Genomic DNA, 22,153 nt, shown 5'->3' on the forward strand with positions numbered 1-22,153 from the left:
CCACATATATGAGGAGCTGCCAGTATCACCAGCAGGCCATGGAACCACAGCAGAGTAGTTCCTTGCCCTGTGCATGCGGCAGCAGGTCCTTCCACAGCGTGTCGGCCTGGGATGAGGGCAAGGAAGTGGATGCCATGGGCCATGAGCGTGGACAGGTGTGCTCTGGACCTAGTTTGGGGCCAGACCAGCTGGACAGCATTCATTTGGCTGAGGTGGCATTAGGGGTAGCTGGGCAGGGTCCCACGGCAGAGACCCAATGATGCATTACAGAAGGGGGGGGGGGGGGAGAGCACCCTCCCCCACGACCAGCTCAAAGAAAGCAAGAGGAACAGCAGACAAGGCTTCCCTCACCTCCTGGAGCACACAACAGGGGATATGCAGGGTGGGCAGCCCCATACGCTGCCCAGGTGCTGCAGAGTCCACCCAGCCCCTCTGATCATAGCCCAGCTGGTCTCTGATTCTGAGGGCACCAGCCACCATCCTCTAGCATGCCCCAGGGGGACTCCCCCACCTCCACATTAAGATAGATCAGTGCGTGCGGCCCTGTGAGACTTTTTGGAGCACTTCCGCCCAGGCCTTTGTATGGAAGACTCTGGTCTCAATCTAGTTTGTGGGATGGCCCTAGTACAGCAGTTCTCAAACTAGGGGGTGGGCCTCCCCAGGGAGGCATGAGCTGTGTGCTTTTCTTGTTGTGTTTTGAAGAGCTCTGGCTGTCAGCCCTGCATGCATAGGGCTCCTGAAGAAGGGCTGTGCACATCTGGGTGGTGGGGATAAAGGGGAGAGACAGAGTCCACCACCATCTCTCCTTTCTCTCTCCCCCCACTTCCACCCTAAAAGGCAGCCCAGCCTCAGGCTCTCTTCCCCCTCTCCCCACATCACTCACCTGGAGGCAGCAGGGCTTCAGGTGGCAGCAGCAGCGCAGAAGCAATGGGGCACTAAGTCTGCTGTGAAAAGTGATATTGACTTTTCACAGTCACCCTTATTTCTGGGCTGCTACTGCACTCTGTGTGGGGGGGGGGGAGAGCGGGGGGGGGGCCCCCGATCAAGTAAGTTTGAAAACCACTGCCCCAGTATATCTTTCTGGCAAAGTAATAGGCGGCCCTTTGCTTGTTATAATCAGTAAAGACCAAATACCCACATTATTGCATTAATCCCCAAACCTGGAAACCCCAAATGATTTTATTTCTCCCCTCATATTACATGTCTGTCACCTTTACAGTACTGATATACACCAATTAACAAAGGCATAGAAACTTGAAACAAAACAAAAAATCTTTGAGTGCTTTCTTTCTCTCACTCTGTTGCCCATTGCCAGCAGGGGCCATGTTCATAGATTTACATCAATTGAATCAGTTGATACTTTCAGTCCTCATGTAACAGGATGGTTCTGTTCTCGGTCAAAGTGAACGGACTGCCCTTCATAAGAAAGAGCAAGTCACTCAGAAAATCATGGCTATTCTAAAAGCCTCGCTGGTGGGTGGCCTCATACTGAGGTCCCAGTCTTCACCGACAAACACTCTCAGGAAACGTACGTTAGATGTCCATGTCAAACTGAGCTTCCTCGCCTGTTGAAAAGAAATGACGAAAATGTAGGTGAGTACTTGAAGTCCTATGTCAAATATTAAACACTACATGGATGCGACACGGAGATGGGCAGCCTCACAAGCACAGACGTTTGGACGTGACAGTGAAGAGTGGGGAAATTCTCAGCCTGCTGTGTTCAGAGATTGAATCTTGAAGGAGAACACGTGTCTGAGAAGGTGGCTTGCTCTGTTCTTAGGGGAAAACAATTCCTCGTTGGTCTGATGTTCCTCTCTCCTTGAATACACAGAATGTTTACTCGGCCAACAGGCACTCTGCCAGCGTAGAGTGTGCAGAACCTCAGAGATGTGATGCATCCCGGGGATCTGACAACAGAATTCCACCCTTCATCTGATACTACTCAAAAAATCCACAAAAACAGCAGTATTTATATTTTTCATTTTTTCTGTGACACGTTTGACCACAAATATGGATTTCTGTTTGCAACAAGAGGCAAATGTAATTTTTAGTCAGCATGGCGTGATGCAATTACTGTTGCATATATGATTGCTATTGATAGGAAGCCACTGTAAGCAATGACAATTACTCAGCTGACCTATCCATGAGGTCAGGGGCTCTTTTTGGGAAAAAACGAGAAAGAAAAAAAAGGGTCAAAACCCAGCTGGTAGCCACCATGCAATCCACATTTCAGCCTGGCACACTGAGAATCAAGTGAGCTGTTAAGCCCTAACCCCAAGGTTCAATCAACGTGCAGTAAAAACATGAAGCAAGGTTGTTTCTGAAAAGATCTTTTCCTTGGTCCGAAGAAGAGCTCAGTGTAAACTCAAAAGCCGTCTCTCTCACCAACAGAAGTTGGTCCATAAAAGATATGGTCTCACCCACCCTCTCCCTCTAGCGTCTTTGAACCAACACCGCCACAACACCACCGCAAGCTGCATATTTGTCAGCTCTGTTACACTCCTTATAGTCAGTGATGCAGAAGGAATTTTCCAGGTACTGAACGGAGCCAGAAGAGGAACACATCTCATTCTGACGTGCTGGCTGATCAACTTTGATATGAGAAGCCATGGAGCGCGAGAATGACCAAAAGTTACCAGTCAAATGTTGCTCAGTGTTTGCTATGAGCTAAGTTGAGAAACTCAAACTAGTTTTCAATGGACACATGCCCACATCACAATACTGACAGTGCAATTTACAGTAATTGGCCCTTGAGACTAGACATCTCAGCAGAGGACTGTATGGACACAAACTCAATTCTCCTTTCATCCCCTATATCCTTCTGCTGCAAGGAAGAAGAACATTAGCAAAGGATGTAACATGCAGAGCTGGGCTGCCCCTGCTGTATAGACAAAGAATTCAGTCTCCAGGGCCATTAATTCAGCAGCATGTTTCACTAGTGCTAAATTAATATGAATGAGACAGAGGGAGAGAAAGAATGAACCACACATGACAGATGTTAATCACATCACTTAATACATTACTGGAAGGTACTCATACTATGGTGATGAGATCAGTATAAGAACAATATCTAACCCCAGAGATATCTTGATTTAGCCAGTATCCACACACAGCATCAATTCCTCCCTCGCTGTTACAACAATATTCTGGCTCTTGTGTATTTTCCAAGGAAAAAAAAAGTGAAGCATGTAAATTATTTTCAGGATTCGCCAGGAAGTGCCACTCACCTACGCCCACCTTCTCCTCGTAATTGTGGACATGATTGTTTTCAATCTTCAGCTCCTCCACATTTGGACTGGTAACACCTGGAATGTCTGGAAGGTCACAAGGTGAGGTTTTGGCAACGGGGGAATTGCGGCATTCCATCAAAAACTTCCGGTCATAAATAATTCTTGTACCTAGAGAAAAAAATAGTGAAATACTGTCAGCTTTTAGAATTACCATGTGTGGAAAGATGCTTACGTCCACTGTATATCTAGCATTGTATGTATTGATGATAGTAGCTACAGAAATTTAAATTACTGGCAGGTCTTGCATAGCATTTTTCATCCAGACATCTCAAAGTACTTTACAAGGAAAGCAAGTATCATTGGTCTTAATTTACATAAAACTGAGGCACAGAGAGGTCATTTGCCCAAGATTACTCTGCAGGCCAGGGGCAGAGCTGGGAACAGACGGCAGGACCCAGTCTAGTGCTCTACCCGGGGGGGGGGGGGGGGGGGGGGGGGAAACACACTGCTTCCCACTGAACACACAGTTATAAAAATCTACATGAAAATAATTCCAGCTCCAGAAAAACCAAGAAAAATTAGTCAAATTAGGATCTAAACTGCTTCGGTTAGTTTCATCCCATCTCCCCTGTGGCTGCAGCATATACATTTCACATGCTTTTCTGAGATTACCAACAATTCTGAAACCCCACAAGTTTAAGCAGATAGGGGTCAGGAAATTTGAAGTGGAAATTGCCTCTCTTTTTAAGTCAGATTTTGAATGTTATTAGAGCAGAGTTTTCTGCATAGAGATACTGCCTTTGTGTGGCCTGGGCTGGTTGTCCAGTTTAGAAAACTGAGTTTACATTTGTCAGGATTATATAACAATCAATTAAAGTCAGCTGACTCCAATTTTATTTGCTGCCTATTTTAGTGATGAATTGTTCTCCACCCTATTGTTGCTAGTTTGTTAGAGCGGAATAAATGTACATCTTTAGTAATGGGCAGCAAGCAAACCTTGAGGTGACGGCAGACGTACGGCTCCCTATGAGATTTAAAAGGAATATTGTGTAGGCTGAGCAGCCCATTCCCTACAAAGGCATCCGATGTTGGAAAAATATCAAATCATAGTGAAAAGATCCCTCCAAAGATACAACACTCATAACATAACATAACATAGAAAAACCAAAACATCATTCCAAGAAGAGGGCTGCAACATCTCATTTCAGGATTGGACATTTAATACACTATCCCATCCAACCAAATAGGATAAAGGACTCCCGCCCACCCCCTCAACCCCCATGTTCTCAGCTGGTGGTATGAATGCATACAAGGAAGAAATCCGAGTTAACTTCTCTCCTGGAATGCTAGGCACACTTGTTTATTCCATAGCACGGCTGTACAGTCATGTAACTAGATATTAAGTTTTGAGGAAATTATGCTAATGGTTTTCCAAGACACTGGAACCTTTTCAAAATTGAAGATAATTGTGACTAGTTTCTACAAATCAAGGAAGTAGAATTACACTATCAATGTCTCCTGTTCAGATCTATGCTCCAGTACAAGCGCAGTTAATCAGGATTTGGGTAAAGAAATAATCCTAGCCTGCAGTTATAGCCTTTGATAGCTGGAAGACTTACAAAATAAGGACTGCAGTTCTAGGAACTCTGTTAGCATACTAGGTATTAGGAGTACATTTCTAAGAGGCTTGCAAGAACTGCACATTCCTGGTTTACATTCATTCGTGCACAGTCACATGCCCTGAGCATTGCTCATGAAACTAAATAACCTATATACTCTGCTTTGACTTGTTACAACAGTTGTCAACACAAAAAGATGGATGGATGTTCAAGGTTCATAAATAGGGCCCCTTCCACCAAGAGAAACATGTAAAGCTGATCTGTTTAAAACAATCAGTTTCAATTCTCCCTATTGTAAGAATTATTTGGTAAAACAACCTGCATCAGCTTCTGCTGAGCAAGCTTTACTCCCTGCTCCAGGAGAGCTGATTCGTGGCTTTGCCCCTCATTTCCAACAGAGCTCCAGCCACGCACTGGGGTTCTGAATAGCACAAGCTGCTCTTTTTTAAGCTTCTGGTTGGCATTCCTCTCTATTAAGGTCTGGTACTGGCATCCTAGAGTGCAGTATCCTAGCACATCAATGCATTGTGTAATTGGAAAGGGGGGGCATCTGGCCCTTGTTGTTCATGTTCCCATCAAAACTAAGTTAATTCGAAGTATGAAGTGTACCAGTAATAGTTGTGAGCCAAGATCTTTGATCGAAGTGACAGGAGGAACAAAGAAACCTCCTAGAAACCCTAAGAAACAGACTAATGCACTTCAGACTTCTAACAAACACAATCTGGCATCCTGACATTTTTTTGCTAGGTTCCTTCTTAAGGACACTTATAATTCTTGGAAGCGATGCACAAGTTAGCACTTTCTAGGATTTAGTAACAAGGTTCTGGCTCAGCAATTATTGTCTTCAAAATGTTAATTGCTCTTCTAACCTGCTAACTGTATGGTCCCTGGGCCCAATCTCATATTCCGTGTGCGCTCAGGCTCCCAATGATTCCAGCGGGTGAATAAGAAATGCAGGCTCAGGCCCTTATAGTGATAACCTGCTGTGGCTACCCAGCTGTTGAACTCATTAAAAAGCCATTCGTGATTTCAGCTGCTGCCTTTGGTTTGTTTTAGGGGCCATTAAAGTATGCTTTGGCATGCAGTGAGAAGCTTAGTCTCTCAACTGCCTCCTGGTCAAGATGGACAAGGTAACCAGCTTCCCTCCAGCCACAAAAACTGTATATGTGCTGTGGGCATATTGAGTTGGAAGCATACACTGCAAAGACAGGCCTTCCTAACCCAGCGCACTACACACTCCCCATAAAGCAATGGAACATTCACTGGCATATCTTGCTGCCAGCAATCACAGTGTTTTAATTTATTTAGTCTCCTGAATGCTGCAAATGCAAACAGCTTTTCACCTCCTGTGCTGCGACAGGGTAATGGGTCCTTTTCCCTGCCCTGTGACACCCTTCTGCTGGGGCTCTTGGATCACAGGAGGCTCATGTAACAATTCCAAGAAGGTGCATTTGAATCCAGAGCTCTTTTTGGTGGCACCAAGCCTGAGCCTGGACCCACAGTGAACCGCAATTCAGGGTTTTTAAAATCTACTTCAGCAGCTGAGTTGGGAATTACTCCAGCCCAACGTGAACATCTCTGCCCACATGCTCCTGCGAATGGAGGATCCAGGCTTTCCAGAGGTCTAAAGAAGTGATCAGATGTTCTCCCAGAGGGAACACTTACCTGCACTAAGTACATTCGGGGGACTCACTAACTCCTTTGGATGTCGGGAGAGTGTGTTCCTGATGCCATCCAGGACAGCAAGTTAGATAAAGGAAACTCCACCTCCAACAATGTACGGAGGGACACCAGAGGTGCATCTCAGGGTTACAGCTTTCCCAGGTCACCTCAGGATAAATTAGTCATCTTTCTGCATGCAGTGCAGACATCCTATAGCTAGAACTAGGCTTCAGGTAAGAAATGAGCTAACTCCCAAGCATCCAGTGACTGAAACAGCAAATGATTCCTCTTTCTTGCTGCAGAATGAAATTTAGCCTATTGCCACAGAGCCTGCAGAAGCTGGTAGCTGTGAAGTGTTTCCTAACCAATGGCATTAAATAAATAATTCAAAAGCTAAAAGCTCACTCATTCTGTAATAGTATTGACATGAGACTAAAGTGACGGGGTATTTCAGGAACACAAAATATCAGAAATGGAGACCATAAATAATCAAACCAATTTTAAATCTCAGGGTAATACTCCACAAAAGTCACAGGGAACATACATGCCCTTCCAAACTTCCTGTTAAGCGTATGTCTATCCTACAAGCACTATAGCACAACTGTGGCGTTGCAGCTATGTCGCTCCAGTGTGGACACTTGCTAAAGAGACGCAAGGGGTTTTTGTCTCTGTAGTAAATCCACCCCCTCATTCCTTCAACCTAGCAGTGTGCTTATACCTGTGCTTAGGTCAGCTTAACTATGTCTCTCAATCTGAGTGACACTGCTAGGGCAACCTAAGTTTTAGGTGTAGACTGGGCCTCTAACATACCAACAAACAGAACAGAACTGTAATAATTTTCACCCCTGACCAGGAGGACTACCAGGGATTTCTGATTTTGGCACTAAAAAATCCTGTTTGCTTCACTTAGGCACACAATTCCATTGAAACCAATGGGAGATCAATGGGCATAACATTTCACTTTGTAAAATTAATCATGGGTGTTGAATGACAAACTTAGTTTGCTCCTTTATTCTGAATAGTGCAACTTGATGTATTTTTTGCAATACTTCACAGTACACCTGTAAATGGATTGTAACATTTTGTTAAAGGTTTTCAACTGAACCTTCCAAGGGAACAGGTGTTTATGTAACACTGGACTGCACTTGAGAACTGTCTCTGCTACTGAAAGCTTACTGAACAGTGAAGTAAAATGGTCTTTTCTTAATAATTATTGGATTTATAGATCAGCACCCATTAAGATCAGTGAGGCTCTTCTCTACTAAAAACTATTAATATTCTGTTAATTCAAGATGGTCTACAGATTGGTATATTTAAAGTGAGGCTTGGAGGAATTTTATTGTAGACTCTGTTGACAGTAGTTTTGGAAAAGAGAGATAAAACTCCATTGTTAATGATTACAGGGGAGCAGGCATGAGAACATAACCATATGGCAACTACCAGCAGCAATAAAATGCAAGTTAGCAGATAACAAGCAGAACCAAAGTGCATTATTACATGGAGCTTTTTAACTCAACCTATATTTTTCAATCCAAAAGAGAGGCACACATTAAAATATGAATTCTCTGAATTATCCAAATCATTGAGAAATTAAACAGAATTCTCGAAAACAAAGGGTACCACTAATGACTAGAAGTTTCAAAAAACTTCCCCATTTCTTGGCTGTGTTGGAAGCATGCCCTATTAATTCTGTACTGATTAGCTTTCAGTCTTTCCTGGGTATTTAGCTTCTTCTTCTAGTCCAGGGGTTCTCAAACTTGTTTTGCCAGGACCCCCTCTGGAAATATTTCAGGCTGTGACAAGCCCCCCCCCCCAAAGTGATGACTCCCCCCTCCCCATGCCACCCTTATCAGCATACACAGGGGCGGACAGCTTGCAAACCCCCCCATAATAACCTCACGACCCCCAGTTTGAGAACCCCCGTTCTAGTCAAACCTGTAGTTTCATCTAAGAATTCATTCCATGTTTCGTGCCTCCACTACACACTTTACGCCTCATTCATGATCCCCCATCAGTGGAGTGAAACCTGTGTGACGGTGACACCTTTACCTCATCCCAACATATACTGAGAAGCACTTAGCTGCTCCTAATGCCCAGTCGTTGCAGCAGACACCTACGGTTTCAGAATCCCTACTGCTTGCGCTTTCAGAGAACAGAACGGATACCCTGGACAAGCCACAGCAAGGCCGTCGGTTTCTGTGTCCACACTGCCTCAGACTAGCCCAGACCTTTTTTTTTTTTTCCCTTTGAGAGACACCAGTTTAAGCTTCACACTTGTCTCCGTGTTTTTAAACCACTCCTGTCACCGGCAACTCCTCTAGAGATGTAAGAAGAGGGGGGAAAAACACTCCCTCCCTCCCACCCACCCGCGTATTACTCCGTGCATGTGAGCGCACCGGGAACACCGCCAGTGTCACCTCCCCCGTGTGTGCTCCTCGCCTACAGCAGCGGGGACGGGGGGAAGCGGTTTTAAAGCACGGGAAAGGGACGGCAAAGCCGCTCGCGGGCAGCGGTGCAGCCACACTCCGGCGCCAGCCTCCCCCGAGACACAGGGTCTGGCGCCAGACCCACGTCAGCGGTGTGTGGACATGACCTGCCTGCACCGGACTGGGCGGCAAAGGGCCGGGCCGTGAGCAGCCCGACAGCTGCACGGGGGGGGGAACGACAGCTGTACACAGCCGCGGGCCAGGCCGCAGCGCACGCCGCTCGCAGGGCCCGTCTTGTCACACCCACGGACCCACGGACACGACCCACCGCCCGCCCCCCAGGGAGCGCTCCCGGGGCGCCGGCCGCTCACCGCCCGGCGTGGTGCCGAACACCGTGCCCCCCGGCGTGGTGCTGTAGTCGCCGGGCGGCAGCGGCGCCCCGTCGGGCAGGCTGAGCCGCTTGGCGGGGATGGCCCGGCTCGCCGTGGGGCCCTGGCGGCAGCGGCCGGACATGGCGAGCGACTGGGGCGGCCTCGGCCTGGCGCCTGCCTGCCCGTCCGCCCGCCCAGCCGGAAGCAAGCGGCCCGCGGACCACGCCCCTTCCGCCCCGCGCACGGCACGACGGGAAGGGGGCTCGCTCCACCAGGCCCCTCTCTATGCACTGGCCCCGCCCACTGCCCCGCCCCTCCTCCATCAGGCCCCTCCCACTGCACTGACCCCCGCCCCTTCTCCATCAGGCCCCTCCCGCTTCACTGACCCCGCCCCTTCTCCATCAGGCCCCGCCCCCTTCTCCATCAGGCCCCTCCCCATGCACTGGCCCCCTCCTCATGCCCTGACCTCTCCCCGGCCCTCCCACTTTACCCAGCATCCCCCTCCCCGCACCCAGTTCCCCCTTCACTCACCCCACTGCTCCCACAACCCCTGGCCCTGTGCGAGAGGGCTGGACCGCAGCAGCCCTTTCCCACCCTGTGCACACGCAGGCCCCGCCTCCAGGAGCCTCCTCACCCCGCGGGACAAAGCGGACACACGGGGGGAAGGAAAGAAGTACCTTTACACAATAGCCTCGGAGAGCAACTGACAGCAGCTCAGTCATTCCCATGGCCAGTGGCTGGCTTGGTGGCAGGGGGGTTAATAAAGTATTTCTAAGGGCCGGGGTTCTCCTCCGGTCCCCTATCCTGCTCTCCTGCAACAAAGGACATGTGTTTTGGGGCAACCGTCCCATCTAGCCCTAAGGAAAGGGAGGCAGTTGTGCCCCTCACCCCGTATTCAGCCTCTTGCTACCCAGATTCTCCCAGCCTCTTTGTGCAGCTAGACTCTTCAGGTCCTACTCCGCACCCGAGAAGGCAGCCAGTGCCAGGGTGGCCCTGCTGGGTGGTCTTCAGCGGCACTTGTGAAACTTGTGCAGTGACACATTTCACAGCCTGCTCTTCCTCCGGGCGCCTGGCTAGTAATGAGGGTCACCACCGAGCGACCCAGCCTTCATGCTGAATGCTCACCTGTAGAGGTGACAGGGGAGAGAGAGGCTGAAACAAAGCATCACAAATGGCCCTTTCTGGAGTCCCTGGTTCAATATCAGGATCATATGGAGCCAAGCAAATGCCCCAACAAACAGAAGACAGCCCCAGGGTGGCACACAAGAGATCTAATCTCTCTGTCTGCCTAGACATTTTACACAGCACTCACCCCCTCGGTGTATGACTGCTCAGCTTCCAAGTCTAAACATCTTTGATTCTAGAGATGGGCTTGTATCGAGTAAGAGCAGAGAGGTTATTTTACCTCTGTATTTGGCACGGGTGCAATGGCTGCTGGAATACTGTGTCTAGTTCTGGTACCCCCAGTTCAACAAGGATGTTGATAAACTGAAGAGGGGTCAGAGAATAGCCATGAGAACGATTAAAGGATTAGAAAGCATGCCTTATAGTTACAGACTCAAGGAGCTCCATCTATTTGCTTTTAACAAAGAGAAGGTTAAGGGATAACTTTACTATGGTCTATAAGTACCTACATGAGGAACAAAGATTTCAGAGAAGATATAATACGATCCAATGGCTGGAAGTTGAAGCTAGACACATGCAGACTGGAAATAAGGCATACATTTTTAATAGTGAGAGTAATTAATCATTGGAACAATCTGCCAAGGGTTGTGGTGGATTCTTCATCACTGACAATATTTAAATCAAGACTGGATGGTTTTCTAAGTGACATGCTCTAGGAGTTAATTTGGGGAGGATCTCGGGCCTGTGCTATACAGGAGCTCAATCACGATGGTCCCTTCTAGCCTTAGCATCCAGGAATCAAAAGCAGGGATCCAGACACTCCTGAACATTCCCTTTAGATTGGACCTGGATCAGAATCACATTACGTCCCACGAGTTAGATGCCCGACAGGCCTGTTATTGATCTGATGGTTGCTTGTTTTAAAATAAATGCTGACTGTGGCTTAAAGCTTTCTTGGAGCCACCCCTGTGACTAAGATGAGCAGCGTTTGTCCTTTGGAGCAAAGTCACCCATCGTTGTGGCAAGTTATTTGGCAACACGCAGTCTGCAAGACCACCCTGTCTCTTCAATTCCAGTGCAGTCCATTCTCACCAAGCAGTGTCACCATCTGCATGCCCCTGCTGGGCTGCTGGCACGTTAGCAGGCTGATTAAAGGTTGGCCACATGTTTGCATTCATGCAAATGAGGTAATTTGTTAAATCTATGAGACACAGCTGGCCTGGCACCCCATTATGACTCTTCCTGCTGGCTTTGTGGAAGACAGCTGTAGGGGTACAAATGCCATTAAGAAATATGGAGATGAAGATGCCCAAAATGATGGGCTGACCTATGACAGGGGCGCGATGTCAGCTACTGTCTGTCACCATTGGAAATGGCTTTGCATTTATGGCCTGACTGAGATTGTTTGAAAGGAATGGACAGAAATAGCAGTAGAGCCATCCAAAAGCTATAAAATGCATTTGCCAAAAATAAAATAAAATAATAATAATAATAGGCAAACTGAACTACAGAAGAAATCTGGAAAGAAACGAATGAAAGTTCTTTCTTTCTTTGGCTTTGTCTACCCTACAAAGTTGTGCAGCTTTATTTAGAGCAGTAGAGTTAAAGCGATACAAGCCCCTCCTGTACACAGAGTTGTGTTGGTATAAAGGTGTTTTTTACTTGCATAGGTAATTCTGTACACAGGAAGGGGAATAATTATACCAGTATAAGCCACCTTTGTATCTGTATCACTTGGGGCTTTCTGTGGTATAACTGATTTGGTTAAAAGCACTCCCTAATGGACATAATTGTATCAGTGGAACTTTCAAGTGTAGCTCAGGTCTAAAAGGGAACAGAGTTAGGGGTCTGATTTTAAATCAGGGCCCGAGACTCATTCTTGCCTACATGGAGATGACCTGAGAAGTGTCTCCACAACGTAGCACGTTTGTGTGTTTTGGCCATGATACACAACATGCAAGAATGTGGGCCAATCTAACACTGGCTGGGCGGCAGTGTTTATCTAAGGCAGGTGTGGTTTTTAAACAAAAACCTTTTAAAAAGGAAAAAAAAAAAAAAAGGTTTAAAAGAAATAATCTGAACCTGCAGCATCTTCCGCGCCACAGCCAGGTAGAACACAAACCCATTATGGCGCAGCACTAAAATTAATGGTCTACAGTGTAGCCCTATTACTGGTTGGACTTCTTGCTCTCACAAATGATGGAAGGGCAAGATCACCCTTGCACGCTCTTCTCAGCTTGGTTGTTTTCTGTGCCCGTGGTTGTCACAGACCCAGTGTCCCTATAAGCACGAGGAAGGAGGGTAGTTGTACCCAGAGGTATCGGTGTACCCTCTTGTACAGTGGTACTGGTAGACTCATTATTGCAAAGCAACAGGAGATTGCAAGAACATTTTTATTTATAATGCACCCACAGTGTGCCAGCTGCTTTATAAACAAGCAAGGCAAGGCCCTGTGCCAAAGAGCTTACGGTGTAAGGGCCCACTCCTGCAAACCCTTGCTCATTTTGGGCAGATTCTCTGCTGCCCTGCAGCTTGTTGAATCATCTAAAGCAATGGAATGTGGGTGTAAATGCTCCCGAATGAGACCGGCAGCATTTTGTCCCACTCTGAACTGGTGGCCCTGGCTGCAGTGGTGCAGCAGGCCCTTTGGGTGACATTCACCCTAAGGCAGAGGGCCAGCGTGAAGTCCAGGCACCATGTCAGCCCTACTTGGAGAACTGGCGGGGTGGGGAGGGTGTTAAGAGTTCCATGGGCCTCACATGGAGAGTGATTATTTTGTTGATTGCAATGGGGCTCCCATGCATCTGCAATGTGAACATTGGCTCAGCAAGGAACAGTTCCCTTTGTGTAATGCAAGAGTGCCCCCCACTGACCACCCAGCTGAATGGCCTCTGCATACTCACCTTCTGCATCACAGCAAGGGAAACGTCAAAGATGAAATTCATCAACCTCTTCCTCTGCAGAGGCAAATACCTCATCCTACCTCAGTGCCTATGAAATGCCATGACAGACCATGCAGCTTCAGAAAGTCCCACTCCTCCCCTTCACACCTGAGTAGCAGGGACTGGTGATCAACCTGCAAGCACCAGGGCTGCTCCAATGGGTAAACTGGGGGAGGGTGGCAGTGAGTACACTGCATTTTTTTCTAGAGAAAGAAGAGGCTTTTCTTTTTCCACCGCCCTCCCACACTTCAGCCGAGAGTCGTTCTGTGCTCAAACTGCTCTGCTCTGCATAACGGACAAGAGATGGTGCTGGAGAGTCGGCAGAAGCCTGTTCTAATCCAGTCTCTCCCTCCAGCAGAGCCCCAGCTGGCATAAACCAGCACAGCTACTCAGAAGTCAATGGAACTACGCTCATTTGCGCCAGCGGGGAATCTGGCTCAGCAGGGATGGCAAAGTATGCAGGAGGCTCTGGAAATGAACTTGCCTGAAGGTGGCGTGTTTGATGATGGTTTGTTTTTACAGCCGAACAGGCAGGCCCCCTGTGAGATCCAAGGCTTGCTGTGCTATTCACAGAGTAAGAAACTCACCAGACGGACATATGGAGGAAGGAAGCATCATTATCCCCATATTACAGATGGGAAACCAAGGCACAGAGAGTTCAAGTGACTTGCCCGAGGTCACAAAAAGTCTGTGTGTCAGTCAAGGACTTACCACAGGTCTTCTGAGTCCCAGGCTCTTGTCTTCATCACAAGCCTATCCTTCTCCTCTTGGGCAGTGCATCACACAGGTTGCTAGGTATGTTTCAGAGATGGCAGCTCAAAGACACCTGCCTTGCACTTGGCATGGAAGGTAGGGAGAGTTGGGATGGTCCTTAGTTCCTGGGGGATTTTGTTCCACAGTCTAGGGCCAGCCCCATAGAAAGTTCTGTCTCCTGCACAGATGAGCCATACCCTTATTGTTGAGATGTCCATTGGGACAACTCCAGAGCAGTGGGGTGGTCGACAACAATCCTCATCCCAGAGCTGCAGGCTCTTTCAGATACCCTGGGCTCAGGTCACGGAGAGCTTTGGAGATCGTGACAGACTTTGGACTTGACTCCATGGTCTATGGAAAGCCAGTGCAGGGAGCGGAGGACAAGTGTGATGTGCTTGTGGTAGCCAGTGCTGTTGAGGAGATGCACAGCTGCTGGAACTGGAGCCCACGGGGGGTGGCTCGAAGCGGTTTCCATCATATCCAGGGTTTTCAGTTTGGTTCAATGGCTCTCAGCGCCCCCACTGTACAAACTGTTCCAGCCCCTCGAGGAGATTTGCTGCAGTGCTCTGTCCCAGTCTGTGCCCACATATGCAGGTGCTCTGCTCGGTCTTTGCCGGGGAATTCGGTCAGGTGTTCAGTCGGCACAGGAAGGAACCTTCACTTGGCCCAGCAGGGGGGATCGCTATTTGCAGCATGTGGTAGGTGAAATCCAGGTCCTTGGGTGCTGGCACAGATGATATTCTGGTACATGAACGTCTCAGCCCTGCACATGCCCCCCCTTGCGGCTCTGTGGCCTGGAGGAATTTGGGAGTGCACAGTGAGTGCTTAAGAGGAATACAGGCCAATAGAGAGTGTGGGTGGCTTGTGTTCCAGGTGGGAATTTGCAGCGCGTCTCTTTGCTGATACTGGTACCTGCTGGGCTCATTGATTCAGTACCCAGAAGTTCAAATTCCATTGAATTCGAGGGCCCTGGGTCGCCATGGCCTGGTACGTTGCGCTGTCTCTGGCAGCAGTCCAGTGTGGATGTAAAATGCTACGAAATCAGACTTCGCCACTCACACTGGAGGCAGCCGTTTACTCTCCCATTGCGCAGATGCAAAGGATGACATAAGGGGGATGAATCAGGCCCGAAGGCTGAAAAAGCAAAGCAACAGGCTAGAACTCCCCTCCGTCCCCCATCTCCTCACCAAACTAAACAGATTCAGGGATGGAAAAGGGCAAGTCCAGTGGGTCAGAAAGCAACTTTCCCAGGGGCAGGTTATCCCATCACTGCTACTGCAGGGGTCTATCACCTTCCTCCCAGGCATCTGGTGCTGCCCACTGAGAGAGACAGGGTACTGACTAGCCAGACTGCTTTGATCCCATCTGGCAATTCCTCTCTTCTTGTAATTTTGATACGGATTTGATCCTTTAGATGAAACGGGTTTTAAAAAAAAACCCTTGGAATGTCTTTTAGGTTTCTGTGCTTTGAAACATAACAGTGACTTTCATTCCTATTGCCAATTCAGTGCTAAGAGTCTTTACATAAAACAAGCCTATTCCGTGGTGGAGTCTGTGCACTGCATCTGAAGCAGGGAAATTCCACCTGGGGCATTGAGAAGCCATCTACGGCTTACTGCAGCGTTCTGTTTGCATTAGATCAAACGCAGCAAATTCCTGATTGCATCAAACCTGTCGTGCGGTATGTAAACTACTCCTGTGCTTCCATGTGGCAGAAAAATCATAAGCCAATAAGAACCAGTTCTCTTGAAAGAGAGAATGCCGCAGAAGATAAAGCATACGGTACAGAGCATCTCTCTGCCCTGAACTGTAAGGGTCGAGTCATGGCTAAGTAGAGAACAAATCCCACAGCAATCACCTCTTCTAGCAGTTTTAGGTACCATTCTTAACCAGATACGGGTCTAACCCTTTTTCTTAATCTTCTTAAGCTATTTAGTAATATCCTGTGTCAGTGAATTGCACAGGTTAACTATGTACCATGCATAAAGAAGCTTTTCCTTTTAGTGCTCTAAATTGGTTAGCTTTTAATTTCATCTAATGCCCTCTGGGGCTTGCATCAAGAATCACACTTTGCCCTTGTCTAGCACTTTTTGTCTGGGGATATCAAGGTGTTTTGCAATTTACGGTAGAATTAATACTTGACAATCCACTCCTCCTGCAAAGTAGGTGAGCATCATCCTCTTTTTACACATGGGGAGAACTGAAGCCCAGAGAAGTGAAGTGCCTTGCTCATGATGACACAGAGATTTGCTCAGGGAGACCAGGAAAAGAATCCAGGAGTCTGAGTTCGCTTCCACCACTGCACCACCCCATGGGGTGAAGTGAACGGAAGCAGCTGACTGGCTTTCTCTGTCCCATTCGTTAACTCAGATGTTTTTATTCCCTTTTATTCTTTTCATTTCCAGACTAAACGTTCTTCATTTTGGCTTCCTTTCCCACAAACATTCCTCTCCTCCATCCGGTTGGCTGCCTATTCCTGGATTTTCTTTTACACAAATACTGTAGACTGATCAAGCATCCAAAAATACTCATTGACAGTAGGCTATAATCACAAGACATTATCTATGAGGGTGGCTTAATCAGCCATCTATTTCCACACAAGAGAAAGCCAGGCCAAGCTCTAACAAATCACCATTTACTTAGCTTTCTGCTTCTAATTAGATCACATTTGTCATTAGGAAATGATGCCAGTTCATACAAATCGACTCTGTTATCAGAGCCACCCAATCCCAATTTTATAAAAGGTTCCATGCCCCCGACAGTCAAACAAGCATATTTCCTTGGGAGCATTAACACGCCACTGATTCCATATATTGGGATTAGCGAGTACAAGGAACAAGAAAACACGGGCGCAAATGACAATTAGCCAGTAATTAACAGATATATATTTAGCCTGACTCTGTCACTCTGGCAACTAAGCCTACAAAATCGTAAATTGTGAAATGAAAGCCTTGCCAGCTAACCGTCTCCGACAGTCCCACATAACCCAGATAGACGATCAAAATGCATATGCAGCCAGGCAAACTTTATATATGGGTTAAAGCTGCAATGTATTTTGCCCACATAAAGCCCAAGGAATCAGCTTTCAGTGGGGTGAAATTTGGTGGGATCCTAGTGAAGCAAAAACCAGATATAATATCATGAGATATATAATCACTGTCCATTTTAATCAGGCGGCATTTATTAAAAACAACCACAAAGTACAGACCCAGGTAAGCAGGCTTCTCCCACCCCTGCCAAAACAAGGCACTTCTCCAAACTCCGACTGTTTTCGCACAAAATGATCCTAACTCCCTGTCTGTAACGTAATGCAAAAGCCCTGAATTGCGAGCAGTTTTGGATTTTACCATGAAGAGTTTGCACCTCTCGAGTACATACCCACAGAGCCTGGGGCAAGCGGAGACTGGCCAGAAGCAGAACTATGTTATAATCAAGGATGTAGCAGCAGATCTGGTTCCTTACTCAGGCAGACCAGACTCTGACAGTATGTTAGCTGCGGTAGGGGGAGAACTTATGGACGTTCATTCTCATCATTCCTTGAAGGTGCTCTTAGAATGACTGAGTGGATGGGTTTCGTTTAACTGGAGGTCTTTAAGATCAGTTTGGCTTTGTGGCTGATTGCTTAAGTTTCCATAAAAGGCTGAATGGTCAACCACAGAAATGCTATACGACTGGTGCAATGTGCCGTGCACCGGAACGCTTCCTGCCTCGTTCTGGCTTTGCATGGCATTCATTTATTTCCTCTGACCTCCTTTCCCCGAGGATATAAAGTAACCAGGGTAACCATACCTTTCACTTAACAAGAAACTCGCTGGGATGCTTGATTACTAGGAAAATAAGCCCCTTGAAATGACAGGTTGAAAAGGCTGGAGGTATTGCAGCAATTTAGGTGAGGGAAGTTGTCAGGCCTGATGAAGGGAATGATAAACGCTAAATGATACTGTTGCAGAGGCACTCATAATTAAGGTGAGAGATGTAGTCAGCAAGGAAATTATAGATCAGCGCTCTGCATCCCTGAGAAATAGCTAGGAGGAGGAGGAGAGAGGAGGAGAAAAGTTCATCAGGAGGGATTTTGCCATGCCTGGAAACAGAACTGCCCATTGGAACAGACTCTCATCATCCGTGTGCTACGTAGAACAATCAGGAGCACAGAACTGGAATCAACAACAGATGGTTGGAAGGAAATGGTATTTGTCTTCAGGCTTAGTGGGTATTGCTGCTCCAGGAAGGTCTGTCGGCTGTGGGGGTCCTACATCTGACCTGGCAGAGACAGGCACACAGGGAAACGAATCCAGCCCCAAGACTGGATTTCTTCTTCTTTGGACTCTCCGTGGGAACGTTTTGCAAGCTGCTGTCACTTGAACTCGGCAGCGCTCCTGTGAGGGCAGTGCCGTAGCATGGAGCACGTTCCCACAGGCCTTTCACATTTTTAATGATGCACAGTCCGCGCTGATGTGATTCGAAAGGTTTTGTTCCCTAGCTCAGCCTGGCAGAACTTCTCTCGCCCACCTGCCTGGGTGAGGCTCAGCAGTTTGACACGGAGCGTATGGGTTGCATTTCTGTTCTTGTCATGGTCGGGGGCAGAGGGAGTGAAGAGGTTTGGTACTTAGGCTCAGACACTTGCATGACAGTTGCAGAGTTACAAAACTACCTCATCATATAGAACCAGGGGCCAATATTATCATCGGACAGCTGTGCCTAGAAGCCCCAACTGATATCAGGGCTCCGTTGTGCTGGGTGCTGCACCGACTCACACTGGGAAACAGGCCCCATCACAAAGAGCTTACGCTCTAAATAGAGCAGGCACAGAGGGAAAGAAGGAAAGTGACTTGCCCAAGGTCACGCTGCAGGTCAGTCGGCTGAATCAGACCCTAAGTCTCCCCAGCCCCAGTCCAGCAGCCTACCCACTGGACCCCACCAGCCTCTCATAAGTGCTTGAGGGACATGGGCACTTTATGACTGAAACAGTCTCACGAGGACTCTGCCGTCTTTCACTTGCATATTTCAAAGCCCATGCCGTAAGGGGCACGAGACAGAGTGAGCAGGACACACCACGGTCACCAGCTCCGCTGCTCTGCTGCCAGGATGGAGCCGCAGCCTTCATTCTGGTTTCCCTGTGATCTTCCTGGATTTATCTGGCAGAGCTGTTTGCTGTCTGAACTTCAACCAGGGCTCAGGAGGGAGATAACTTACAGGGCGACGACCGTAGCTTCAGGGAATTGAAGCTGGTGAGCCACATGCATGTGCGCGCGTGCAACCGCTCAGCCACTTTGCACGTGCATGCTCCAGTTGGCCATTTACACTTGCAATGGGTATGTGGCTCCGCTTGCGTGTGCAAAGGCCGAACGGGCGACAGTTCTGCTGCTTCTCACCTGCTGTGATGTACCTGGCGTCCTGCAGCTGATCTGGAAAAGCCGCAGTAGGGACGGTTCCGCCTTCCCTTCTCTGAGCTGTCATTAACTTCGGGTATGTCTGCACTGCAGCTGGGAGGGTGCCTCCCCACGTGGGCAGACAGACACGCTGCTCGAGCTGGGGCCGCCCGCGTATGTACACGGGGGGCTTTTACTTGGGTGGCTAGCCCCAGCTGCTGCCCGTGCTCCAGTGGCCCAGCCACCACACTGCCAGTTTTAGCATGCCGGAGCTAGTGCATGCAGCTCTACCTGTGCGGTAGCAGGGTCCCAGCTGCAGCGTAGACATCCCTAAAAGGGTTCGTGCGGAGGTCATAAAGCTCCAGACCGTAAGGGGCCTCCCATCCCTGTGTACCTCTTCCTCCGCTTCTGATCCCAGCCGGGCACCTCCCCTATGCTCTGAGCTAGATGGGGCAACACCCCACACGTGCTTCATGGACTGCATCTCCCCTATGCTCTGACATACCAGCCCCGCAGCTCTCTGCTAAAGAAATGCCCCTGGACCACACAAAGCAGCACAGACAGAGCACATAGACAGGGGAGAGGTGCCTCTGCAATGGTGCGCAGCTCCTTTCCTTGGGAGCAGTGCCAGCCCACCAATACAGGACCCCCTGAACAATTTAAAGGGATGTGTGTGTATATTTGGAGAGGCTATACAAGTGAGGATCAGTGTTTAGTCCCTTTAAGTATAGCACAGATGGTCCTATTCAAATTCAAACCTGAAGAAACCCTCTAAGAGCTGGCAATCAGAAGGCCAGATGGTCGACCTTCCCTCTTTGTGCAAGAAAGAGCGCGAGAGTCCATCATTTCCCCATGTTTGCTGCCTCCTCCCCAGACACCCCGTCTCCCACCAGCTCTCACGACACTCCAGATGATTTGGCTGCTGGGATTGTGCGGGTGGTTAATTCACTCCGACTGATCACCGGGGTCGGTGCTGTTCAACACGTAGCAGCCTTTCCCTGAAAACTGGGGTATGAGCTCATGGCTACCCCCGGGACAGCGTGCCTGCCCCGTGGCAATAGGCAACGCTGTGCTTGATGGAAGGGAGGTTGCAGAGTCTGTGGTGCTGGCTCAGGGAGGAGATGTTAAAATAAATCCTTTATTCCCACTTTATCCTGCCAGAGTGGCGGACAGGGGCTTTGGGGCGACGCTGAGCCAGGCCAAAGGTCTCCCCTGGCTGTGCAGGTGGAAGTTTAGGAGTCCTGTACTTTGGAAATGGGGGGCTGGGACCTGCTCTTTCACTCTGCAGGATGTAACTGCCACAGATTTTTTGGTGTAGTGGTCGGAGCACAAGCCTGGAAGTCAGAACACCCGAGTCCTAATCTCAGCTCGGCCACTGGCTCCTCTTATATAATTTTGAGCAAGTCAGGTCTCCTCTCTGCCTCAGGTTCCCCCTCTAGAACATGGAGATAATTCTATTGACCTACCTCATAGGTGAGCTGTCCGGATTCATTACTTGGCATTTTATCCTCCACTGAGGCCCGCTGGACTCTGAAGATGTCCCACTGTCCAGTTCAAAGAGCAGGTGCAGCTCGGCATATGTGGAGTACGTGTGTCCCGTGGTGCAGCTGGGCATCCGTTCTGCTTCGGCAACATCCGAAGTGCCTTGCTGCCTTTGTTTATCTAAAATGCAAAATACCACACTCAACCCTGGCACCAGTTTTTAGTTATAGCCATTAACAGGAGAAGTGTGTGTAGACCCCCGAGTTCATTAACATTTCCAATGCATTCTTAATAGCATCCGATTAGTCTGGCTGCCCTGAAACTGGGAGATAAAATGGTACTGAGACTATCCATTGGATTTGCTGCGTCCTAAATCCCACTCCCCCCACTGCACTGTGCATGCTTAAATGAACACAGGTGCCAGAGGAAAATACCAACATGGTAAGAGACGAGTGAAGTGCTTTAGGGCGCCTACAATAAAACTGAGATCTTATGTGACTTTCTCTTTTGATGTCTGTGCACAAGACCTCAGGAGAAATTGCTTTTCACGATGTTTACCGGGTTTTGCAAAATGCAACACACCAGTGGAAAAAGTGCACCCTGCAATACAGATATGTACTAATGATACAGATAGCAATCCTACCTTGCAGAATACTGGGCCTTCCATTGGAGGATCTCAAAGCACTTTACAAACCCTGGCCCTGACCCTGCAGTCAGATTCATTAGTGCTCTGCACAAGGACAAGGGCCTGGTTGCAGGATGAGGGCCACTGATGGTAAGTTCTTTGGGACAGGCACTGTATGTCCTTAGCAGGAATTCAGGAGCACAAGCAATAAGTAGAACAAATAATGAATTAATTTAGATTCCATCCTGACACCCCTGGGAAGTAGGCCAAAATTTTCCCCGTTTTACAGATAAGGCAATCGAGGCACAGAGAAGTAAAATGACTTGTCCAAGGCCACGCAATGAGTCAGCCATTAGAACAGTACCCAGTTCTCCTGATTCGCAGTCCCGTACGTTAGTCACAATGTCCTCTTCTCCCCACTTTTCCACATGGGAAAACCTGAACTCTATGGAACTGGCAACCTTTTCACATGCAGTTGAGGTACTCAGACCAAAACCCAATGTCATGCAACCTCTTAAACAAGCAGAAATTTAGCAAGGCATCATAAAA

At 48.3% G+C, this 22,153-nt stretch overlaps 1 protein-coding gene across 1 annotated transcript; it reads right to left on the reverse strand.

Moving 5' to 3' along the window:
* Nucleotides 1-388: 388 nt before the first annotated feature.
* EIF4EBP1 (eukaryotic translation initiation factor 4E binding protein 1) lies at nucleotides 389-9,541 on the reverse strand. The gene is made up of 3 exons (XM_067550762.1): nucleotides 9,309-9,541; nucleotides 3,228-3,398; nucleotides 389-1,565 (listed from the first exon to the last, which is right to left on the reverse strand). The coding sequence occupies exons 1-3, from the start codon at nucleotides 9,448-9,450 to the stop codon at nucleotides 1,534-1,536; spliced, it is 345 nt and encodes a 114-aa protein (XP_067406863.1). The 5' UTR covers nucleotides 9,451-9,541; the 3' UTR covers nucleotides 389-1,533.
* Nucleotides 9,542-22,153: the final 12,612 nt, after the last annotated feature.

This window comes from Emydura macquarii, unplaced genomic scaffold (assembly GCF_026122565.2).
Source record: "Emydura macquarii macquarii isolate MOO-44397 ecotype Brisbane River unplaced genomic scaffold, CSIRO-AGI_Emac_v2 contig_1313, whole genome shotgun sequence".
Lineage (NCBI taxonomy): Eukaryota > Metazoa > Chordata > Testudines > Chelidae > Emydura > Emydura macquarii.

What these genes read in the sequence shown, in the direction of transcription:
- EIF4EBP1 (XM_067550762.1), bottom strand. Translation starts at nt 9,450, where the DNA reads ATGTCCGGCCGCTGCCGCCAGGGCCCCACGGCGAGCCGGGCCATCCCC. An exon ending in GTTCGGCACCACGCCGGGCG is followed by an intron (nt 3,399 to 9,308) that starts GTGAGCGGCCGG and finishes TTTTTTCTCTAG; the next exon opens with GTACAAGAATTATTTATGAC. An exon ending in CGAGGAGAAGGTGGGCGTAG is followed by an intron (nt 1,566 to 3,227) that starts GTGAGTGGCACT and finishes TCTTTTCAACAG; the next exon opens with GCGAGGAAGCTCAGTTTGAC.